General features: G+C 38.5%; 1 protein-coding gene across 1 annotated transcript in view; it reads right to left on the reverse strand.

Annotated features, from left to right (window-relative positions):
* PIK3C2G (phosphatidylinositol-4-phosphate 3-kinase catalytic subunit type 2 gamma) overlaps positions 1-18942 on the reverse strand; it is a 218246-nt gene that overhangs the window by 125443 nt on the left and 73861 nt on the right. Inside the window, 3 exon segments of the mRNA XM_085049213.1 lie at positions 9926-10114; positions 17271-17401; positions 18819-18933. Of these exon segments, the coding sequence (XP_084905339.1) occupies positions 9926-10114; positions 17271-17401; positions 18819-18933 (435 nt within the window).

Consider the following 18942-nt stretch of genomic DNA (forward strand, 5'->3'; position numbering starts at 1 on the left):
TGTCACAGGCCAACAGTGTCACTGCTTCAAGAGCTCAGCACAAAACCAGACTGCACTCTTCCCACCTTCCCATCCAGCACCTTTTGCCAATAATATTGAAATAAAAATCAGAAGTAAAACAGAGGAGTCAGTAGCATATTTGCAGCAACAACTGTTTGTTGCTATCAAGATAAAAAGAGAAGAAATTGTAAAGCTAAGTTCTCAGCAGTACAATGGCACCTGCTGCTTGAGTCTTGAGTTTCTAAATTCAATATAACCAGCTGAAGCAAAACAGTATGTGCACTTTGATCAGCAAATTAACTAGAGGCCGTCTAATAAAAATGGGGATATTTTGATTTAAAAAAAAAAAAAGGTGGACAGTTGACTTACCTGAAAAACCTGGTTTTAAGGGCTGCAGCCAGCTGCCACCACTAATACTTCCCAACACCCTTTAACAATGTGGCTCAGGTCTGCTTTTCCTATTTTGTTTGTCTGTTATGGTACATACTTAGTGACATTTCTAATGGAGTTTATAATTCTTTGTATAATGCTGAGAGGGCCTTGATGGGGAGAGGAGGAATACATTATAAATAAATTATCATGATAGGCCCAAATTAGCATATTTTGCAAGGCATATTTTTTTACTTATTTATTCTAGGCAACCTATTAGGAATGAGAAGTTGTAACTTCCATATTCATATGGCTATTTAGAACAAAACATATTTGAGGGAGGACTATATATTAAAAAAATAATCCCTTTCATATCATCCTATTTTCTAACTATGCAATTGCTCCAAAGGGTTGTATGCTAAGCATGTGCAGATAACATGGAAATGAGTCTCTCCCTTTCCCTTCTGGCCTAGTTCAACAGGCTACTGAACAGTGAAATACGCTCTACACAGGCACAAAGCCAAGCAGAAAAATGTTAGTACTTAGTTACAGCTTGTCCTTACTAGCAGCCAAGATCTGAATACAGGCAACGCTATGAGGAGAGAAACTCCTGTATTTCTTTCCAGCTAGACAAAGAATGATAAAATTATTTTAATCCCAAACTTTGCAGAACATTCAGCAGCTAACATTTGATTTATTCAGAATCAATTTAATGTAAGTCAAAACTGGGGCTATGTCTAAGTTACCAGAAGCAATGCAAGGAGATGGGATTAGGGCAATGACAGGCACTGTGGTGAAATACCTGCTGGGTAGGTTGCTCCAGGAAACATGGTTCTTGTCATTCTTCATGAATGAGCTTTTGGTAACTTTTTGGTCCTGGTGACTGAACTGCTTCCTTCAGCTTGTAAATCTTGAGGGCAGCTTGAGGCTTAGTTCAGTCTTGTGAACAGAATGGGCAATTAGCATATTTTTTTAACTACCTAATAATTTGTTAAGCCCTAGATGTAAGAGCCATTGCTTTTCTTGAATTTCAGTGTTGTTCAGGGCCACAGGTACAAGTACAATATTGAATTTGTTTTAAAATATTGTACACAGGCACAATATTTATTTATATTTGTTTTACCCCCTTATATTTGTATTTGACCAAACACTTAACATCCTAAGAAACACTGGAGTTACCACAAACTCTTATGAACTCCAGTAGAATTACGTGGTGCTTATGCTATTTATGCTTGCATACACCAATTTATTTGCCAAAAGCCAATAAAAGGATATGCTTTGGAAGCAGATCTGAATTAAAAAAAAATCCCTTCACACGCCTGGAAACTATGCCATCTTGTAGAACGGTAATTAAATAGGGCTGGAAGTGTTTTTTTCCAGTGATTTTTGCAAATGTTTGAGTTGCATCAAATCTGATTTTAGTAATCCATAAATTAGTCATGATGAGAGGCCAAATTAATTGATTTTTTGACTCTAACTCAATCTAAGAGAAATCACTTCAGGTCTAAGAAAAACTGCTTCACAGTTTGGATATTAGAGGAGAGCTGATTTCCAGGGCTTGCTGCAATGAATATGCAATTATTTACACATGCTGAAAACTCTGAAAGCAGAGAAGTGAGACAACTCTATCACAAAAAATTCAATATTCCAGTCATTGAGGATATGCTCCTAAGAAAGAGGAGCTCATCTGTAGCAGATCTTGTCTACACCAGATCAATTTTGTAAGGGATTTGAACAACAGGTTGTCAGATTCATGACGTGGCCTCCGACTATGGCTTCACAGAGGCAGGACCTTTGAGGACTCCTCTTCCTTGCTGCTTTATGGTTTTCACCAAAATATCTGAGAATTTAGCTAAAAAATCCCCACCTTAAAACGAGAACTTTTAACAATGCTCATAAGATTCTTTCTTTGCACAGTTTCAAAATGGTAATTGTCTTCCAGGTTTAGGTTTCCATTCACTTGTAGTTGGTTTTTTTGTCCCCCTCAACAAACAGCCTCTTGGTCAGTAAATACTTCAGTGCATAAAATGAAAGTGTTACCCATTTATTTGCCTGGCATTGTAATATCTTGTCGCTTTCTGCTTTTGGCCAATTTAATTGTTACCTCTGAAGGCAATGAGGACTCCACAACAAAAACTGTGACTTCTTTCATATTTGTTCCAGGTTTACACACACTTGGAACATCACAGACTCTACCAAAAAATAAAGAATATGTAAATTATTGTCGAATTTAGTCCTTAGTAATAGGTCACACTATGCAGGACTTCAAATTTCCTCTTCACAGCTTGGCTCACAGTTTGGATTCTCCGGAAGTTATGAAACTGTTTTCCTCTAATTAAACATTCACCTATTTAAACTCAACATCCTTTTTCCAGTTTTGTTCTTCCCTCTCTGCATTAAGCCAATGATTGACAGCCATCCATTTTTTAACTTCTAAGGAGATTATTAGGTATCCCTTGGGACTTGAGGAATTTTTTTTTTTAAGTTGAATTTTGAGCTGTATGAGCACAGATTACAATTTGGTTCAGAAATAAGGACAACTTTCAGTATTTGATTCTTTTCACACACATAGCCAGTCAGGAGCTGTTTGTCTAGCCATACGTTTCAGCTAAATCAGATTCAAAGAGAAAACTAAGCACTGCTGAGGTATCCTGTGGATTTGAGAAATTCTCTTGAGATTTTAGGATCTGCCAGTGGTGAGCTGACTGTAAATGAGGAATAGATGTGCATTTAATTTTTGACAGTTTTATTATTCTAATTTTATTTTGCTGCCTCAAATAACCCTACGCTGGAATATATTTACCAGGCAAATGAAACTGCTCAGTTCTCTACATTTTCTGGTGTGTGAAGATCTCTGCAGAGAACAGGATGGCCTTCCACAGGCCTTCTTTTAAGGCAGAGAATTATAGCATGACACCTATTTCTGCATTTCCCTTCACATTTTAAGTTCTGTTGCATTTTCAAAAAAAGAAAAACTTCAGTCCAGTGAAACATGTTACTAAGTCGGGGAGAAATAAGGGAAGCTGAACTAGCAAACTGATTGGAATGATGATACCAACTGAAAACAAAAAGCACTTTAAGTAGTAAAGGATAACATGTCATTGATGGATGCAACTAGGCCAGGAGAGAAAGTGTTGTATCACGGTCCGGGAGGGTGGCACAGGCCGGCTGCCCCCCCGGACCGGGTCTCTGGTTCATGTAAATCCCACCGGATCTGGGGCGAGCAGTCCCCGAGGTTCTGCGGCATGGCGTCAGTCTTCCAACCACGTCAATTCAAGCAGGAAATTAGTGAGACTAGGAAAGAACTGGACTTCATCTCTGTTCTGGCAGATTGGTTTATTTGGGGTAATGGGAAAAGGGGGTTGCAGGGGAGGAGAAGGGGGGAGGAAAGGCAGGGACGGGAAAAGGGGTGCCAGCCCAGAGATGCAAAGACCTCGAGGTGATCTGGACATCGCTTTATAAAGGGAAAGGAAGGGGAGGGACTGTCTCCCCCAGAGCCAGTCCCGGGGAGTCTGAAGGGAAGACAGGCATAGGGAACCCACCAATAGATTTCGGGGCACAGCAGAGCATATTTCAAAATGAACCAATGGTATACAAAGCAGAGGGACAAAGGAGCACATGGAATCCTAAAACCCCACGTTGCTACAAGAAGGAATGGAAGAAATATTTGAAAGAATAGAGAGGGAAGTTTTGTGAGGCAGTTTTAAGTATTTTAAAAGCAATTAGACAAGAAGAGGGAAGAAACTACTACAATAATGATTAGGGTATTTAGTTTTAGCTTAGAGATAACATAAGCAGGACTTTCTGTTGATGATTTTTTTCATTTCTTTGAGGGCTTCTAAAGAAAACACTGTGGGGGTGTATGAAGGTTAGAAGATGGTAAGGACTGAAGGAAAGTACAGAAAGATAGCAAATACTATCAGTAAAAAGAACACTGGATTTTCATAATTTTTTTTTGTTGAAAAAGAGAAAACTCACTCTTCATTGTGAGAAGTCACGTGAACCCTCCCCAGCCCTGCACATTGCAAAGGTCATGGTCAAATTCACTAGCTCTTGCTTTGGCTGATTGATTGACAGATAGATCTGTTGAATTTACTCACAGAAAATATACTTTAAGTGATGTTTACATAGATTTTCTACAAGAAATTCTGCCTGAAACAACCAAGAATAAGTTTAAGATGTCAGAGAAACCATATGGTGAACTATATCCTAGGACAAGAGTAGGAATAAATTAACAGAAAGCAGTTTCCATTTGAAACCTGTATGATCTAGAAGGTTCGTCTCACCCCAGAGACAAACTTCTCTGTTACATTAAAACTGAAGACCAAATGATGGAAAACATGATTATTTACAATCAAGCTTCCTACACTGCACATTTATGCACAGAAAGCATGCAATAGCCTACACAGTTCTCTATTGCTATTTGTCTTACTACAGCATCCTGCTGTAGTACCTTCGTAGTTATTGCCAAGAAAGCTAAAAATGGTTAAAAGCAGTGAAAAAAGAATAAAGAATTCATCACGTTCCACTGCTTAAAAAGAAGACTTGCCTATTCCTAGCAATGCATACATTGCTAGTCATCTAAGCTATCACTAAATTTCACGCCGATTAAGCATAAGCAGTTTTAAAGCTTAATCAGAAATGTGTTCTGTACATCAAAGTATCACATTAATTGTGGAGTGTTGCTTTGTTCTTATCTTATTCTTTTGCATAAGCCCATGTTTTCTCTCTGTATTGGTTTGAAAACAAACCAGTGGGAGATCACAAGTCAAGATTAAAATTAAAAATAAGTGAAATAATACAAGGAAAAGCACTGACAAAGTTAGATACAACCTAACACCCTGTTAGGGTGGTGGTAGCAGCCTGCCGAGATTTAAAGGAAAACTTGACAACCCAATATGAGTTTTTACAGCAAGCTTCGGTTTATTGAGTTTCAGCATACATACTTATAGTGTGGTTAATTAGGTAATGCATATTCTGTAACCGCATATTATTATTGGTTATTTGCTTCAACGCCCTAAGTCTGGCTATTTGCCCTATGTATGGATACATACTAACTTTGTCCAGTTTTCTATATTCTTATTGGTTCTTCCACATCCCTATCAGCAGTCTTATCCCAATGTTGCAGCAAGGCCATTGTGCTCTAAGTTGCTTATTGACCAGAGAGTTGGCATCTGGGCATTAGCTAGCTGAGTACGGCTATTGTTAAGAAACAGCTTGTCTAAGTGTTAAGAAGCAGCTTGTCTAAGTCTGCATGTCCCTTTTCTATTAGCCAATTCCCCACAGCAGCCCAACTGAAGTAGTCCAGTTGAAGCAGTGATCCTGTGAAAGGTCCAGTCTCCAGCTGAAGATCCAGTGGTAGCTCTTGTCCTCTGGGAACCCAGTAGACAGGGCTAGCTCAGGCATTTCCAAGGCCAGGTTATATCCAGGTGGGAACACCTGGTTCCTCCCTCCTGGGCAGAGTATCCCACAATGGGATAAGTCCATGAGTCACACGGTGGGTCCCTGATGGCCCATAGTCTGTCATGTGGGGTGGGTCATTAGCAGCTGATAATAGCTAACGGATGGCCCATTGCCTGTCATCCGGAGTGGGTCATTAGCAGGTGATAGCAGCTAACGGCCCACAGCTGGTGCACATCTATATTGCAACCTAGGACACTCTCCATATTGATGTATAACTACAGCCAAGTAACAAGATGCAAACAGGCAAGATATGCTCTAGTTCTATCTGGTTTATAAATACTCTGCTGGGCATTCCATTGTGAGCTCCAACGGAACATTTAAAATTCTCCTTTTATTGAAACAATGACAATCTGATTCACAATTCTAAATGAATTTGGCTTTCAGAAGTATAAGAACAAAATCTGTCTTCAAGGTATCACATTTTATTATAATTATTGGTTAGATATCCGAATCTCTGAAATGCAATAGCTACTCTGCTACATAAAGTGAAAACCAAGAATAATACAATGAGAGTCACAGGCTGAGGGATACTACAACAAAAATTGTGTCTGAAACCACTGATTTGGCACATGGTTTTAAAGGAATGTCCTTTCCTGTGCAACTGCCCTGACAGAATTAGAATTCAACTGGAAGTTTCTTGGAAAATTTTTAAGCCTAACAGGGAGGTTACATCTTCATCTCCGTAATCTACTTCAAGAAATTCTCTCTTCAAAAGGGTTGCAGCCATGCCCAATGCTGGAAAAAGACACACCTTCTTCTGTGGCTGTTTCCTGATTCTAGCTCAATTTCCTGATTCCTAGCCATGACACCTCACAGCATTGCAAGTGTACTCTAAATGCGCCAAAAAAAAAAAAAATTAAAAAATTAAGAAGACATTTGCTATTTTGATTAACAAATATGTTTGGACTTTCATTGCAGAAATTTGAATAGCAAGATAACCTGACTAAAAATTCCAACCTCGGTTGCCCTAAACATACATAAATGTTGGCCTGCTGGCAACACATCATAAATGATGGTGTTGCTAACCCTGCCTTTGGTTTCTTTCTGTCATCAAGAAAATTCTCTGAGTAAATGAGTGTACTGGTGTTATTTCTCTGGCTAGTGTGGTACGCAATGTAGATACAGTTATAGAAAGCTCTAACTCACTAAAAGCTTGGATTTTTACCAAACTCAATAAGCAAAATCAATGGCAAAATGTACAGGGCACCAAGAAGCTGCTCTGAATAGAAGGGACCAGCTCTATAACTTCTGCCTTAGGGATAATTTTATATTTCAGGCAACAGCTTATAACCATCCTTCCCTAAAATTAGAGGTAAGAGTGTAAAATCTTATTCTACACTTCCCCCTCCCATCCTCTCCATCGCATCTTTATTGATTAAAGAAACATTAATGGTTTTTTTAATTGTTTTTCTTAAGCATTGGCTTCAGGAGCTCTAAGAATCAATGCACTACCTCCAAGTACTGGATTCAAGGTTGCAACTGAATTTATCTGTGAAATGTACCATGGTTGTGTTTTCCATTTAGGAAAGTTCTTCCTTTCCACTGCAGAAATGAGGATGTTATCATTTGGCTGCCTTGAGAGTTGCCTGCAAAGTGGAAGAGCATAACCAAGAGAGACACATTCAGAAAACAAGAAACATCTATGAAAGGGTACATTTAACTGTGTAGTGAGCAAAACAACTTGCAAGTTTCAGAAAGTTGGAAAGAGCTTTCCAGTTCAGATTCCTGATAATGGGGCTTGATCTGAGGGGCTGTGATATTTCTCCCTAATCTCTGTGATGCTGCCTCCTCACCCAGGACGTGAGGAAGCACCTCCAATGATTTTCATCTCTTTATCCTTGTCAATGTGAGTTTGAGTTTAACCATCAGGCCAGCTGCTTTTTTTGCTCTGAGAAGAAGGATAATTTAGAGTTCCCAGCCCAAGGCTTCCAGAAGTGACTAGTAATTTTGAGAGCCTTTTCTAAGCTATATAAAGAGTGAACACATGCCTGCGCCACACATTCAGGTTCTCTTTAAGACACTACAAACTGAAATTCCACCAAAGAAAGCATCCAGAATTTGGAGTGACTGGAAACTCTTGGTCTCTTATATGGTACTGATAAATGTGGTACATTGTGATGTATAGAAATAATAAAGCGTAGAGCTAAGCTGCAGATCTCCTTCCTTTAGGATTACTGTAAGCTGAATATTTATGCAGAATCAATTTTAAATTGGAAAAAATCATAGAAGAAAAAAGCAAGAGGAAAGTACTCCTCTCCTTCAACCCACTCCCTCAATTTGCATATCCTTGTATCTCAGCAGTTAAATCAGTGACCCAGACATTTTTGAAACTAGGCATCTTTAAGGAAAAGTAATCTCTCTGTTTCTGAAGGTTAGCTTCCCAGTTGTTCATGCACCTACAAAATATTGTGGGTATGAGAAGGACAGACTTTTTTTCTTAAGAGGATTTGTTCTGTGATCCAGAACTTCTTTCTGCAGTGTTTCCATGATGCAAAAATCTGGATCGATATAATCTTCTGTGAGAAAGAAACTAAAAAGACAAGCAATCTAAGATCCTGATCAGGAGAGAAGCACTTATTCTTTGGCACAACTGCAGGTGCCAGCCACTCCCAATGGCGTCCTAAGAGAGACATAGTGATGACATTTCCCCCTCTGTCTATGCCAAAAACCTTTGTGGTAGCCAGAATGAACAATCTGTACACTGCTCCCAATGCACACTGAGAAGCTCGGAGATAGACTGAGTCATATTAAATACTCTCTGAAGCATCTTAAAGGACTGATATTCTGTGCTACACCGTCATGCAGAGCTGCATCATCAAAGAACAATCAAGCTCTTCACTTGCAGAAATACCACCCAGACATAGAAACAAAATCATGCAAAAAGTCTGATCTAAAAGCCTGGCATGCTCTGACAAACCCTATCAAGTTCTCTTTCTACTCTGAAGTCTGGAAGACAACACACTGCCCATATACTCCCTTCTGCATGAATCTTTCATAGATAAGAATTGGATTTTAATAATTTAATGATGGTAAATAACAATATTGTACTCCAGAATATGATTTGTCAGGATCTTTGCTTCCACTATTTCCACCAACCATAAAAAAGCCATGTATGCCAACATGTGAAACTGCTAATAGTTCAGATAGAAACCTGGGATACAAGTATTCGCAGGAATTGCATCCAGAGGGAAATAACAGACAATAATCAGTTTTAGATTATTAAATAACTATTTTTAATAGCATGGAGGTAAGTGTATCAAGTCACAGTATATTTCTCAAGTAAAGCTTCAGAGGAGGTTTGTTTTTTTTCTAAAGGTACAGCATGAAACTGAGATTGCAAAGATGGTGCAGCTTGTGCTTACCCAAGACAAGCAAAGGCTTGATAAAACAAATTTGCTCAAGCATTCCATCTGCATGTGCAATGTTTTTACAGGTCACTTAAAGCAAAATAACCCCCAAGTTTTTTGAGGGAATGTAATTGCTGACACAGATTCTGTCCCCTGACATGTCTATTACATCATGGGTAGTGCTATCTCCAGCATCAAGAAAGTCATCTGACAAACAATCGGCTCCCAGTGTAAGAAGTGTGGGTGGGACTTGAGACACCACAACAGAATTTATTCAACAAAATTCAAAGTTTCATCCAATCTACTTCAAAAAGATAGGTTACACATGGGACTGTATGTATTTACATAGATTATTGTATTATCTAGAGATATACTTCAGTCCTCCTTACCTCCCATTAGTCACCTCATGTCTGTACAGCAGTTTGAATTCATGGAGTGCTATGCAAGTGCTAAGTATTTGACTGATCACCTGTTACCAGAAACTGCCTGAATCTGTTCTAGAGAATGCAATACTCTTTTCATTATCCTGAGAAATAGAAAACCTTCTCAGCCAAGAAGACACAGCTGACACACTCAAGGTCATCACAGGAGTTGCAACTCTGTTTTCACTTTGACACAGAGAGAAACATAAGCACAGCCAATGAACCAAAGCCTGATACTGTGCTGAGCAAACTGAAGCATTAAACTTCCCAGCATGTGATAATTCTGTTTATTTTTACTTTCCTGCTTGGTTAATTCTGCCTTACCTGAAAGTCAGCAGCCCAAGTGCCTCTAGAGGGTTAGAAAATCTCCAGCTCCTCAGCAAGGCATACATTTCTGACACAGTGGTGCAATCCCAACTGGGTGCACTGCCCAGCACCAGAGGAAGGGAGCAGTTTTGATTATTGCAGGAGTAGCGATAAAACCATAAGATTCTTCTTTGTTGCTCTGAGAGTCTGGAAAAGAAAATTAGAAATTCAGTGTGAAAATAAAACCACCTGAAACTTTGTGTAGCAACACACTTTATTGCACAGAGGGGCCAACTCACACAGTACACTTGCTTTTCAGCTAAGTACAAGTTTTCCTTGGAGTAGGATATCATTTTCTGCAGACCAGGATTTATAACAAAAGTGATACTTATACTCTGGATCTGTCAGCCCTAGGTCATATAAAAATGAAGTGTCAAAAGACATACATATGTATGATTATTTCACATCCCAAGCACTCTCAATTTTCTTCTCTGCTGTGTTTATTGTTTGTTTTTACTGGATGGGGTTTCTTTGACAAAGAAGGTGCAGTTGTCACTGGGTGAATTACTGTTACATCCGTCTGCTACATATCATCTCAACCTAACTTTCATAACTAGACGCGCAACACTGCAAGTCATAATTTTCATTCCTACTCGTGCTTTGACTCTTTAATGCAGGTGTGTCTATTTTTAACATCTTTGCTTTTAAAATAATGTTTAGGCACATCCATGCACGTACACAAAAGCATGAGCACAGGCACACACATGCAGAGTGTGATTACTCCTAGTCCTGATGTGAGCTTGGAAAAGGGAAGAAAAGCTCCCAGAGACTTCTATAGCCATTTGAAAAGTCTTGCTTGCCATGATTTGCTGTACTCACAAAAAATAAAAAAAAGCAAAAAAAAAATAAAGCAATATACCAGGTTCCGCACAGAGATATTAGATATCTAAATTTCATATTGATAAAATGGTCAGTCATCACACCATATTTCAACACAGTGAGAGATGCCTCCAAATTTCCGCCTTATATCATCTGATTTGTCAACAATTCAGATGTCTTTGTCTCATGCATATTAAATCTCAGGTTTTGACACATCAGAAAACACGAAAATAAATTTCCCTGGAGACAAGCTCAGACAATCTCCTTAAACTGATATCAGAGCCTTCAAAAGCAAACTCTAAAAATGCAAACCAATCCCCAGTTCATACAAATAATTACTTAAATTAATTGGTTTTCTTGGTTAAGAAAACATTGAAAACATTGGTTTTCTTGGTCATATTTGACCAGACTGGTGATCCAGCTATTTAATAGCACAACACAACCATGACTATAAACAGACCTAAATACTTCAGAATGAGGTGTGAGGAATCTTGTAGAAGGGACTAAGTAAATAGTTTGCTTCCAGACAAGCATTTAATTATCCAGATGTGTAAACAGGGCTCAAAATCCAAGTGTTTACATCCTTTCCAAGGTTGTCTTCCTTCTATTTGCAAAGTTTTGGGACATTCTTAGCAAAAAAAAAATCTTAGACCCACTCTAACTGTCAAGATTGTGTCATTCACAACTCATAGAAATTAGTTCTGGTGGTTCTGTAGGCACTACAGAACTTCCCTCCTTTGCAATTTTGAATTGCCAAGTGTTTAGGAACAGAGAGAAGCAGCACAGATATGGACATGTTTTTCCTGAGTGTTAATTTCTTCCCTTTAGGAGAATAAGCTCATAAATGTATGCAGAAGATAAACTTAACTGTGATACCAATCCTGACGTTCAGTAATCATTTCAGGAAAACTATCCTTTTGGTAATGACTTCAAGAAACAACTTCAGAATTCATAGCATACCTTCTGTGACAATAGATAGATGCCTTTGTGATCATGCGAAAAAATCACACACAGAAAAAGATTAAAGAAGGCCTCAAACTTCATTGCCTGGCTGGTTATCTTATGCATTTGGATTACATTTTGCAGGACAGTTCAGCTAAAGGACCTCTTTCATATGTCAACTTTCAGCAGAGATTTCAGCTTTCAAACAGCTTCCTCCAAACTAGACAACCTGTTGTTCAGATTAAAGCAGCTAAAGCTTCTACCGAGCTTGCAAAGGGAGATAAGAAATCAATCCTTGTATCATGTTTTCTAAATAACAGATTTCTCTTTCTTGACTTTATTCAGAGGCAATGCCACTGAGTTCTCTTTCCATGCTTTAAAAATGAGAGATGAAATTAAAGGGTGGGTGGGGTAGGAGTATTTTAGGTTTTGATTTTAAATTTCTTAGTTGTAACAAAAGTTTATACATACACTCAGTAAAACATTTAAGATGGTAAAAATATTGTGCATATATATAGGATTGGAATTTTGTGACACAAATAAGGGCATTTCTTTGTCTCAATAGGGAAAATATGCTAATTAGATCTCTTTTTTGACAGAAATTAAGTTTACAGTTTTTTAGGTAGAGTTGTGGGGCTACACAGGCCCTTTCCTGAGAGCTTTTCTTTCCCATGTAAAATATGCAAACAATGAGATAATGATTAAACACCTACTGTTTTTCCTGATCTGTTTTGATTCAGGACAGAGCGTGTTTGGAATTGGGTGTTGTAAGACTTCAGCCAATCACCCTGGGAAGTGGGTGACCACTGTCCAATCACCTCTGAGTTTTTATCATATATAAAGAGAAATTACAACAATAAACTTCTGCTGCTTTTCATGGGACTGGGTTTGTGTGCTACATTGCGCCGTTGCGGCTACAACAGCGACAGAGTTGTATCTAAATTTCCTTCCATATGAGATCTACATTATAGTATATAGCCTTCTGCTTAACACAAATAAAACCAAAATATCATAAAACCTAAATAATTCAGTAGTTTTCTGTTTAGGTTTTAATTAATCACATTAGCTAAACGAAGAAAACAGCTTCTCTGAAGGCTTTGTTAGCTGGTGTTAATTGTCACTTTTCTGGTGGGAGGGGGGAAACAGCAAAAAAATAGTTTAAATGTTCAGTACTACAAGAGAACAAGAAAAAAGTCAAAAAGAGGAGAGAGCAGCAAAGATCAAAAATGCAAATTTCTGTCCGTCAGCACTGATTTTCCCTTCAAAGTTTCTCTTCCATGGACAGACTAGAAAAGACCTCTTCCATTATTCACTCAGCTGGAAGTAGACTTTCTAATCACAACTCACTCTTGTGACCCCTGGTAGGCAAACTAGATTCTTACCAGCTATGTGGCAAAAAGGAAAAGGGAAGCTGGAAGAGACGGAAATGTAAGGTAGAGGGAAAATGATGAATGAAGGAAATAAAGATAGCAGGAACCAGACTGTCATGTTCCTGGCTTCAAACCAGTCTCCCACCCCTTCACTGGGATGCACTGTGTGCAAGCAAGCTGTATCAGGTTCAAAGAGCAGCCTCTATCTCAGATGCTGAGTTTTCTGGGGCTTGTATTTCAAACACAGTAATCCTAAGAGGAGTCAGAGGCTCGCATCTGAAATGTTTTCAGAAGTCAGCCAAAGCAGCTGCCAGTAACTAATTCTCCTCTTGGTTCTCTCTTGTCTGGTTTGGTGATGATGCCAAAGAACATAGTCTAGGGCTTTGAGGAGCACAAGAGCCATGTGGGGAAGTTCACTTCCTTCAGTCACACTGAACAACATCTTCATTAATCAACATCCAAGAGACTCTGGCTACAGGGACCAGTGATCTTAGCCACCTTCCAGAGAGACAAGAGTCCAAACTACTGGGAAGTGATCTTAGCCACCTACCAGAAAGACAAGAGTCCAAACTACTGGGAAGACTGGAGCAGATACACATCCATGTAACAGGAAGAGGCCCAAGCACCAGCAACCAAATCAGTGTAGCTGTGAACCTTAAGGGTTTCTGTGTCAGCAGCTGAGGAGAGCAGGAAGATCTGGGTCCAGCTACTGGATAGACTAAGCACAAGTACTGGGGCAATCCATTTTTTTATTCTATATATAAAAATGTATATGTATGTGCCTCTGTTCCACAAGGAGACTTGTATCTTGGTGGAACAGAGAGGAGGAACAGAATCAGGCTGTCCACACTGCCAGTTCTACGGCAGTGTTGCATTTATAAAACTACTAGATTCATAAACCTGTAAGAAAGACAACAATACAGCTGTCTGTTTTTAACCACTGTTTCTTTCTTTTCTACCATTGGGTTAAGAACATTTTCTGTCCATTTACATATTCCCTCTGCTTTCAGTAGAATAAACAGAAGGATCTTGACAGCTTGAGAAAGGTTTCTTGTGTCTTCTGACCACAGACACCCACTTATTTCAAAGTCATATTTGAGGCTTGTAAGCTTGAAGCATCATCACACGGCCATATTGCCACTAAAAAGCTACCTAGATTCCTCTTTTTTCATGACATATGGGAAAGAGAAAAGAAGAAATCTTCAAATATGCCAATAATGTGTTTGGATACCAATATGTAACAATTTTTTTAAGAAAACATCTCATGAATGAGGAAAGTAAAAATAATTCCTCTGATACAGATATAACAACAGGCTGACAGATTCCTCCAGATTACAAAGTACTAAAAATGGAATTCCTTCATTCAAACCCCAAAAATGTTACCCTTCACCTTGATGATTCATTTGTTAAACCAGCTTTGCCTCTAAGATAGGACAACAGAAAACAACAAACTGTGTGAAAACACAGGACTACTGTCAGAGACTGAAATAGTTCATGCCTCAAACATTCCTATAAAACTTTTCTCATTATAACAAGAAGTGTATAAAGAAGCTACAATCAAAGAAGCCTCCCTGAAGATACCTGACTTTGATACTTTGGACTGAGAGTCAAACTGCTGAGATTAGATAAAGGGAAACCTATTGTTCAGTCATCTCAGGCTGAGGGAAAGGAATGCATCCACAAAGGCCAAACCCACCGGCTCCACTGAGAATCATCCCTGGCTGAGTACGGGGTGGGGGAGACCACAGCCCACAGAGGCCAAGCTTGCTCAAACTTCCCCCCCAGCTGAGGAGGGGAGAGGAGCTTTGGGGTGTATGGTGTAACCTCTGGTCAGAGGCAATAAACACACATCCTCCGTTACACAAACTGTCCAGCTGTGGAACCCCCAACCCCACAGGCCATATCCACAGGACTTTCACGTGAGAGGCAGCTGAGGGTGAGTCACAATCCATCAAAGACCCCCCAAATGCTAGGCCTTGCACCACAGGACTGCATGTGATGCAACAGATCCTGCTGCTAGAGGCTGCCCCCTCCCACAGGGGGACATGCCTGGACATTGCCACCTGGCCTGAGTGCATATCAACCCATGGCATTCTGTGCTTTCCAGGGGGACCATCACCACCAAGAAGACCAGCTGGAGAGGATCAATGCTACATTGTTGGGATCCACGGATGGTGATATTTTCTTTCTCCCTCTTTCTGTCCCCCCTACCTCTTTTCCTACTTCTCTTTTTCTCTCTTCTTTTCTCTCTCTCTCATACTTGCTATGAAATGAAACCCATACTATTGACTGGCATATGGTCTCGTTTGTACCTTCATTCTGGCAGAGGTATTTCCAAAGAACCTTAATAATTGGATCATAACAACTACCATTCTCTTTCCTCCGAGGACCTGCTACTGAACTTAGCGCAGCCTTAACTTCAAACTGGTGACTTTCAGTGGTCTCTTCCCTTCATATTCCCACAGAACCCAAAATTGTTGTATTGTAGATGTTATAGGGTCTACCCTTGCCTAGTCCTTTGTAATATCTGTTGATGAACCTGTTACCCATGAATTTGTGTTTAGCCTTCATGAACATAGTGATGTTGTCTGCCTTCACAGCTTTGTGACAGCAGATTTTAAAAGTTCACAACTGACTGTCTAAAGATGTACTTTATTCCATTTATTGACAATTGATTTCCTAATTGTTTCATTGAATGACCCTAAGTTCAAATATTGTGGGATTTGATGAGTCATTTACCTTGTCTATCACCATCATCATGATTGAACAAAAATTAATTGTACCTACACAGAAATCCTCTAGTCTTCTCTCTAAACTATAGTCTCAGCCTTTTTAGCTTCTCTTGGTCAAAAAATGCTTAATCCCTTTCATGATATTTGTTGCCCTTCTCTGCACATTTTCTACATCTACTGTGTCCTTCCTGAGTCTTGAACACAAGAACTGTGCAGCATTCTCAATAAAATGGACATCAAGGTTTTAAGCAGCCGAAATGGCACACACTGTCTTCTCTGACAAAATACTTCGTACTTAACTATTTTCTTAATGATCTTATTCCTTCTTACCAAAACAACCATTTTGCCATGGTAACAGAGGTCACAGGCATTGGGTTCAAAGCTCCCTATATCAGTCTGAAGCATATTTTGCAGGTGGAAATTTTATTGGCACCATGACTATTCACAATAAAATACTGACATACCATCCACATTTTAAAATAAAATAACAAAAATGCAAATCACTGATACCATGGTAAATAAAAATAATTTTAAATTTCATCTGTGTTTGTAAAAGTTGAGTTAAACATCAACTACAACAGCAAATTTGTCTCTTGCTTTTTTTAAAATTTAAATTGATTTAAAAAACCTCAAACCAACAACATAGAAATAAGCACAGAAAAATCTTCTTAACAGATGCATCATAACAAACTGAGAGTGCTAAATTAAGTTATTTAGTTACCGCACAACTATGATACAGTACATTTGTATCATAGAACCTTTAGGTTCTATGGAAATCAGCTTCCTTTAGTTATTAAACACTCAGACTTCAGATGTAGCTGTTAAATGGCTTTTGAAAAATCTGTTTCAAGTTATAAGCAAGCAAAGAAGTGTGGAAAGTTCAGCTTTCACAGAAGGTGGATAAAGACAAAGTGAACCAAAACACGTTTTGAATTGAGGCAGATTAGTATGCTCAGCTTTATGAATGTTGTACAATCAATTAGGCTTATGTGGTACTGCATAAAATAATTTTGGGTATAATCAGAGTGGAATTTGGAACACAGATTCTTACAGAGAGACATTATACTAATGGCAGTTAATTGTGTGAATTAATCCTCCATCAAAGGTCAAAAGGTGCATTAGTTGTGCAATAACAATCACCTGAAGATCTCATGTTTTGAACCAAAAATTAGTTTCTTGCCTCAAAGACATGAAAAGAAAGGGAACAGAAAGGGAAAAACAATCCTTTTCTAAACTGGTAAAATACACTACCACCTCCAAGGCCTTATTAGGCCTTGCTGTGATCTGTTTTTTCACTTAGATTTGTTACTTGTCAAATCAGTCAAGCTAGGCTCCTTCAGAGGAAAAATTTGTTTTTAACAAATTGAATACATTTAATTGTGGTCAATAGGATAAGTACAGCATGGCAAGAATCAGCAGGGCTAGGTGGGGACAACTTACAGCAAGACAGAATGCATCTGTGAAAGTCTTGCAATGTGCTTCAGGCACTCCTGGGTTGGCTTTTTGAGATCACCTCTTCTTTCTTCAGGTTCAGGTTTAATGAACTCCAAATCAGTTTCTGGAAAGTTAATCTTTATTAAAAAAAAAAAAAAAAAAAAAGCCAGAAGGGCTTTTAGCAATGTATGATCTCAGATACAACTGTCAATAAATATTATCTTGAATTTGTACAAAGTATAAATTCATACATACAAATACATGTATACAAAGGAATATACAAAGTATACCAGAAAGAAGCAGGGATAATTATTTTGAGGATGTTCACTGTATGTAATATGTTGCCTAAATGGTTTGGTGATAAATTCCATCCACAGAATCAGCGGGAGCTAACTTTCCTGGGAGAATTTAATCCAACATATTTCAATTTTATTAGAATTGCATTAACTCAAAGCTGAAGGAACTTTTTATTTTTTGCCTACTTTTTTTTTTTTTAATGAGATGTTCTCAAATGGAAAACTTTTTATTAATGTAGATTTGTTTTGGTTTTTGAAAAGTAAGGATTTTTCTGATGTGTAGTTTGTCACTGCAAGAGATGGAAATCAGACTCTTGAATTCACTTCTGGATGTTCAATTTATAAATATATTGTACAGCATCTACCAATTTTCTATTCTTACACATGCCTGTCAGAAATTTCAGGTAACATTTTTTAAGATATAGAGAAAGTAAATGTTCAACCAAAACTACAATTCTTGAGGTACTTGGTAATCTGAGTAGATTTATCTGAAAATTCCGATTGTTCTTCAAAATTCAGCTCAGTTTGCATCCTGCTTTGGTTTATTAATGCACACTAAAATGTTTTCTCGATATCTACTTCTTAATACAATATTTGATCTGCATCACTATTCTAAAGGTTAAGAAAGCTATTCCCTACAAAATAGTCACATCAGAAAACTAGATGATCTTTAAGTCCCTTCCAAGCCAAGCCTAGATTTTCTATGAAAATCTATATTTATAACATTTCCATTTATAACATTGTGAACGATGTTCACAAATCGTGATGCTGCTACATGGCTGGGAATAACTGAAAATGAGGGGTGGAAATGAGAGATACTGTTCCATTTTTTTCAGTAGAGATTATAAATTAATAGTAATTTACTGTCTCAACTTTCCTTTATTATTAATAGGGGGAGTTATTTTAGGGCATGGTCTTTGACTGAACTCCTCAATATGGAAAATCCCCATTTGCTTGTCTGCTCTAACAAGGCTATTTTTAGGCCAGGCTGATTTATCTGCATTTTCTGCTTTTGCATTTCATTTGCTAACAGTCATTTGGATTTTTAATACAGAAAACAACTGGCTTTGTCCTTGAAATATCCAGTTGCTAACTTAACCTGGAAAGGTGACAAAACTACCCTGCAGACCGGATGTATTTCTTTGAGTGGCCATAATGAAAATACGATTTTGAGTTTGTGTGTTCTTGAGCTCTGAGAATATCCCTTTTTCCTGCCCTTTGTTAGAAAACAAGCCTTTGCTTTGCCTTCTCTTCTCACCTGCAGTGTGACTGAGGTTGGTGTCTCAGTGCTGCAGATGCCTGGGGTGATCATCGTTGTGGGGAGTGTGCCGTACAGTACCATGCTGAGCAGCACAGTTCCATGGATAAGCCTTCTGCAAGAA

This window comes from Lichenostomus cassidix, chromosome 1Aa (genome assembly GCF_008360975.1).
Source record: "Lichenostomus cassidix isolate B80296 chromosome 1Aa, HeHo_3.0, whole genome shotgun sequence".
NCBI lineage: Eukaryota > Metazoa > Chordata > Aves > Passeriformes > Meliphagidae > Lichenostomus > Lichenostomus cassidix.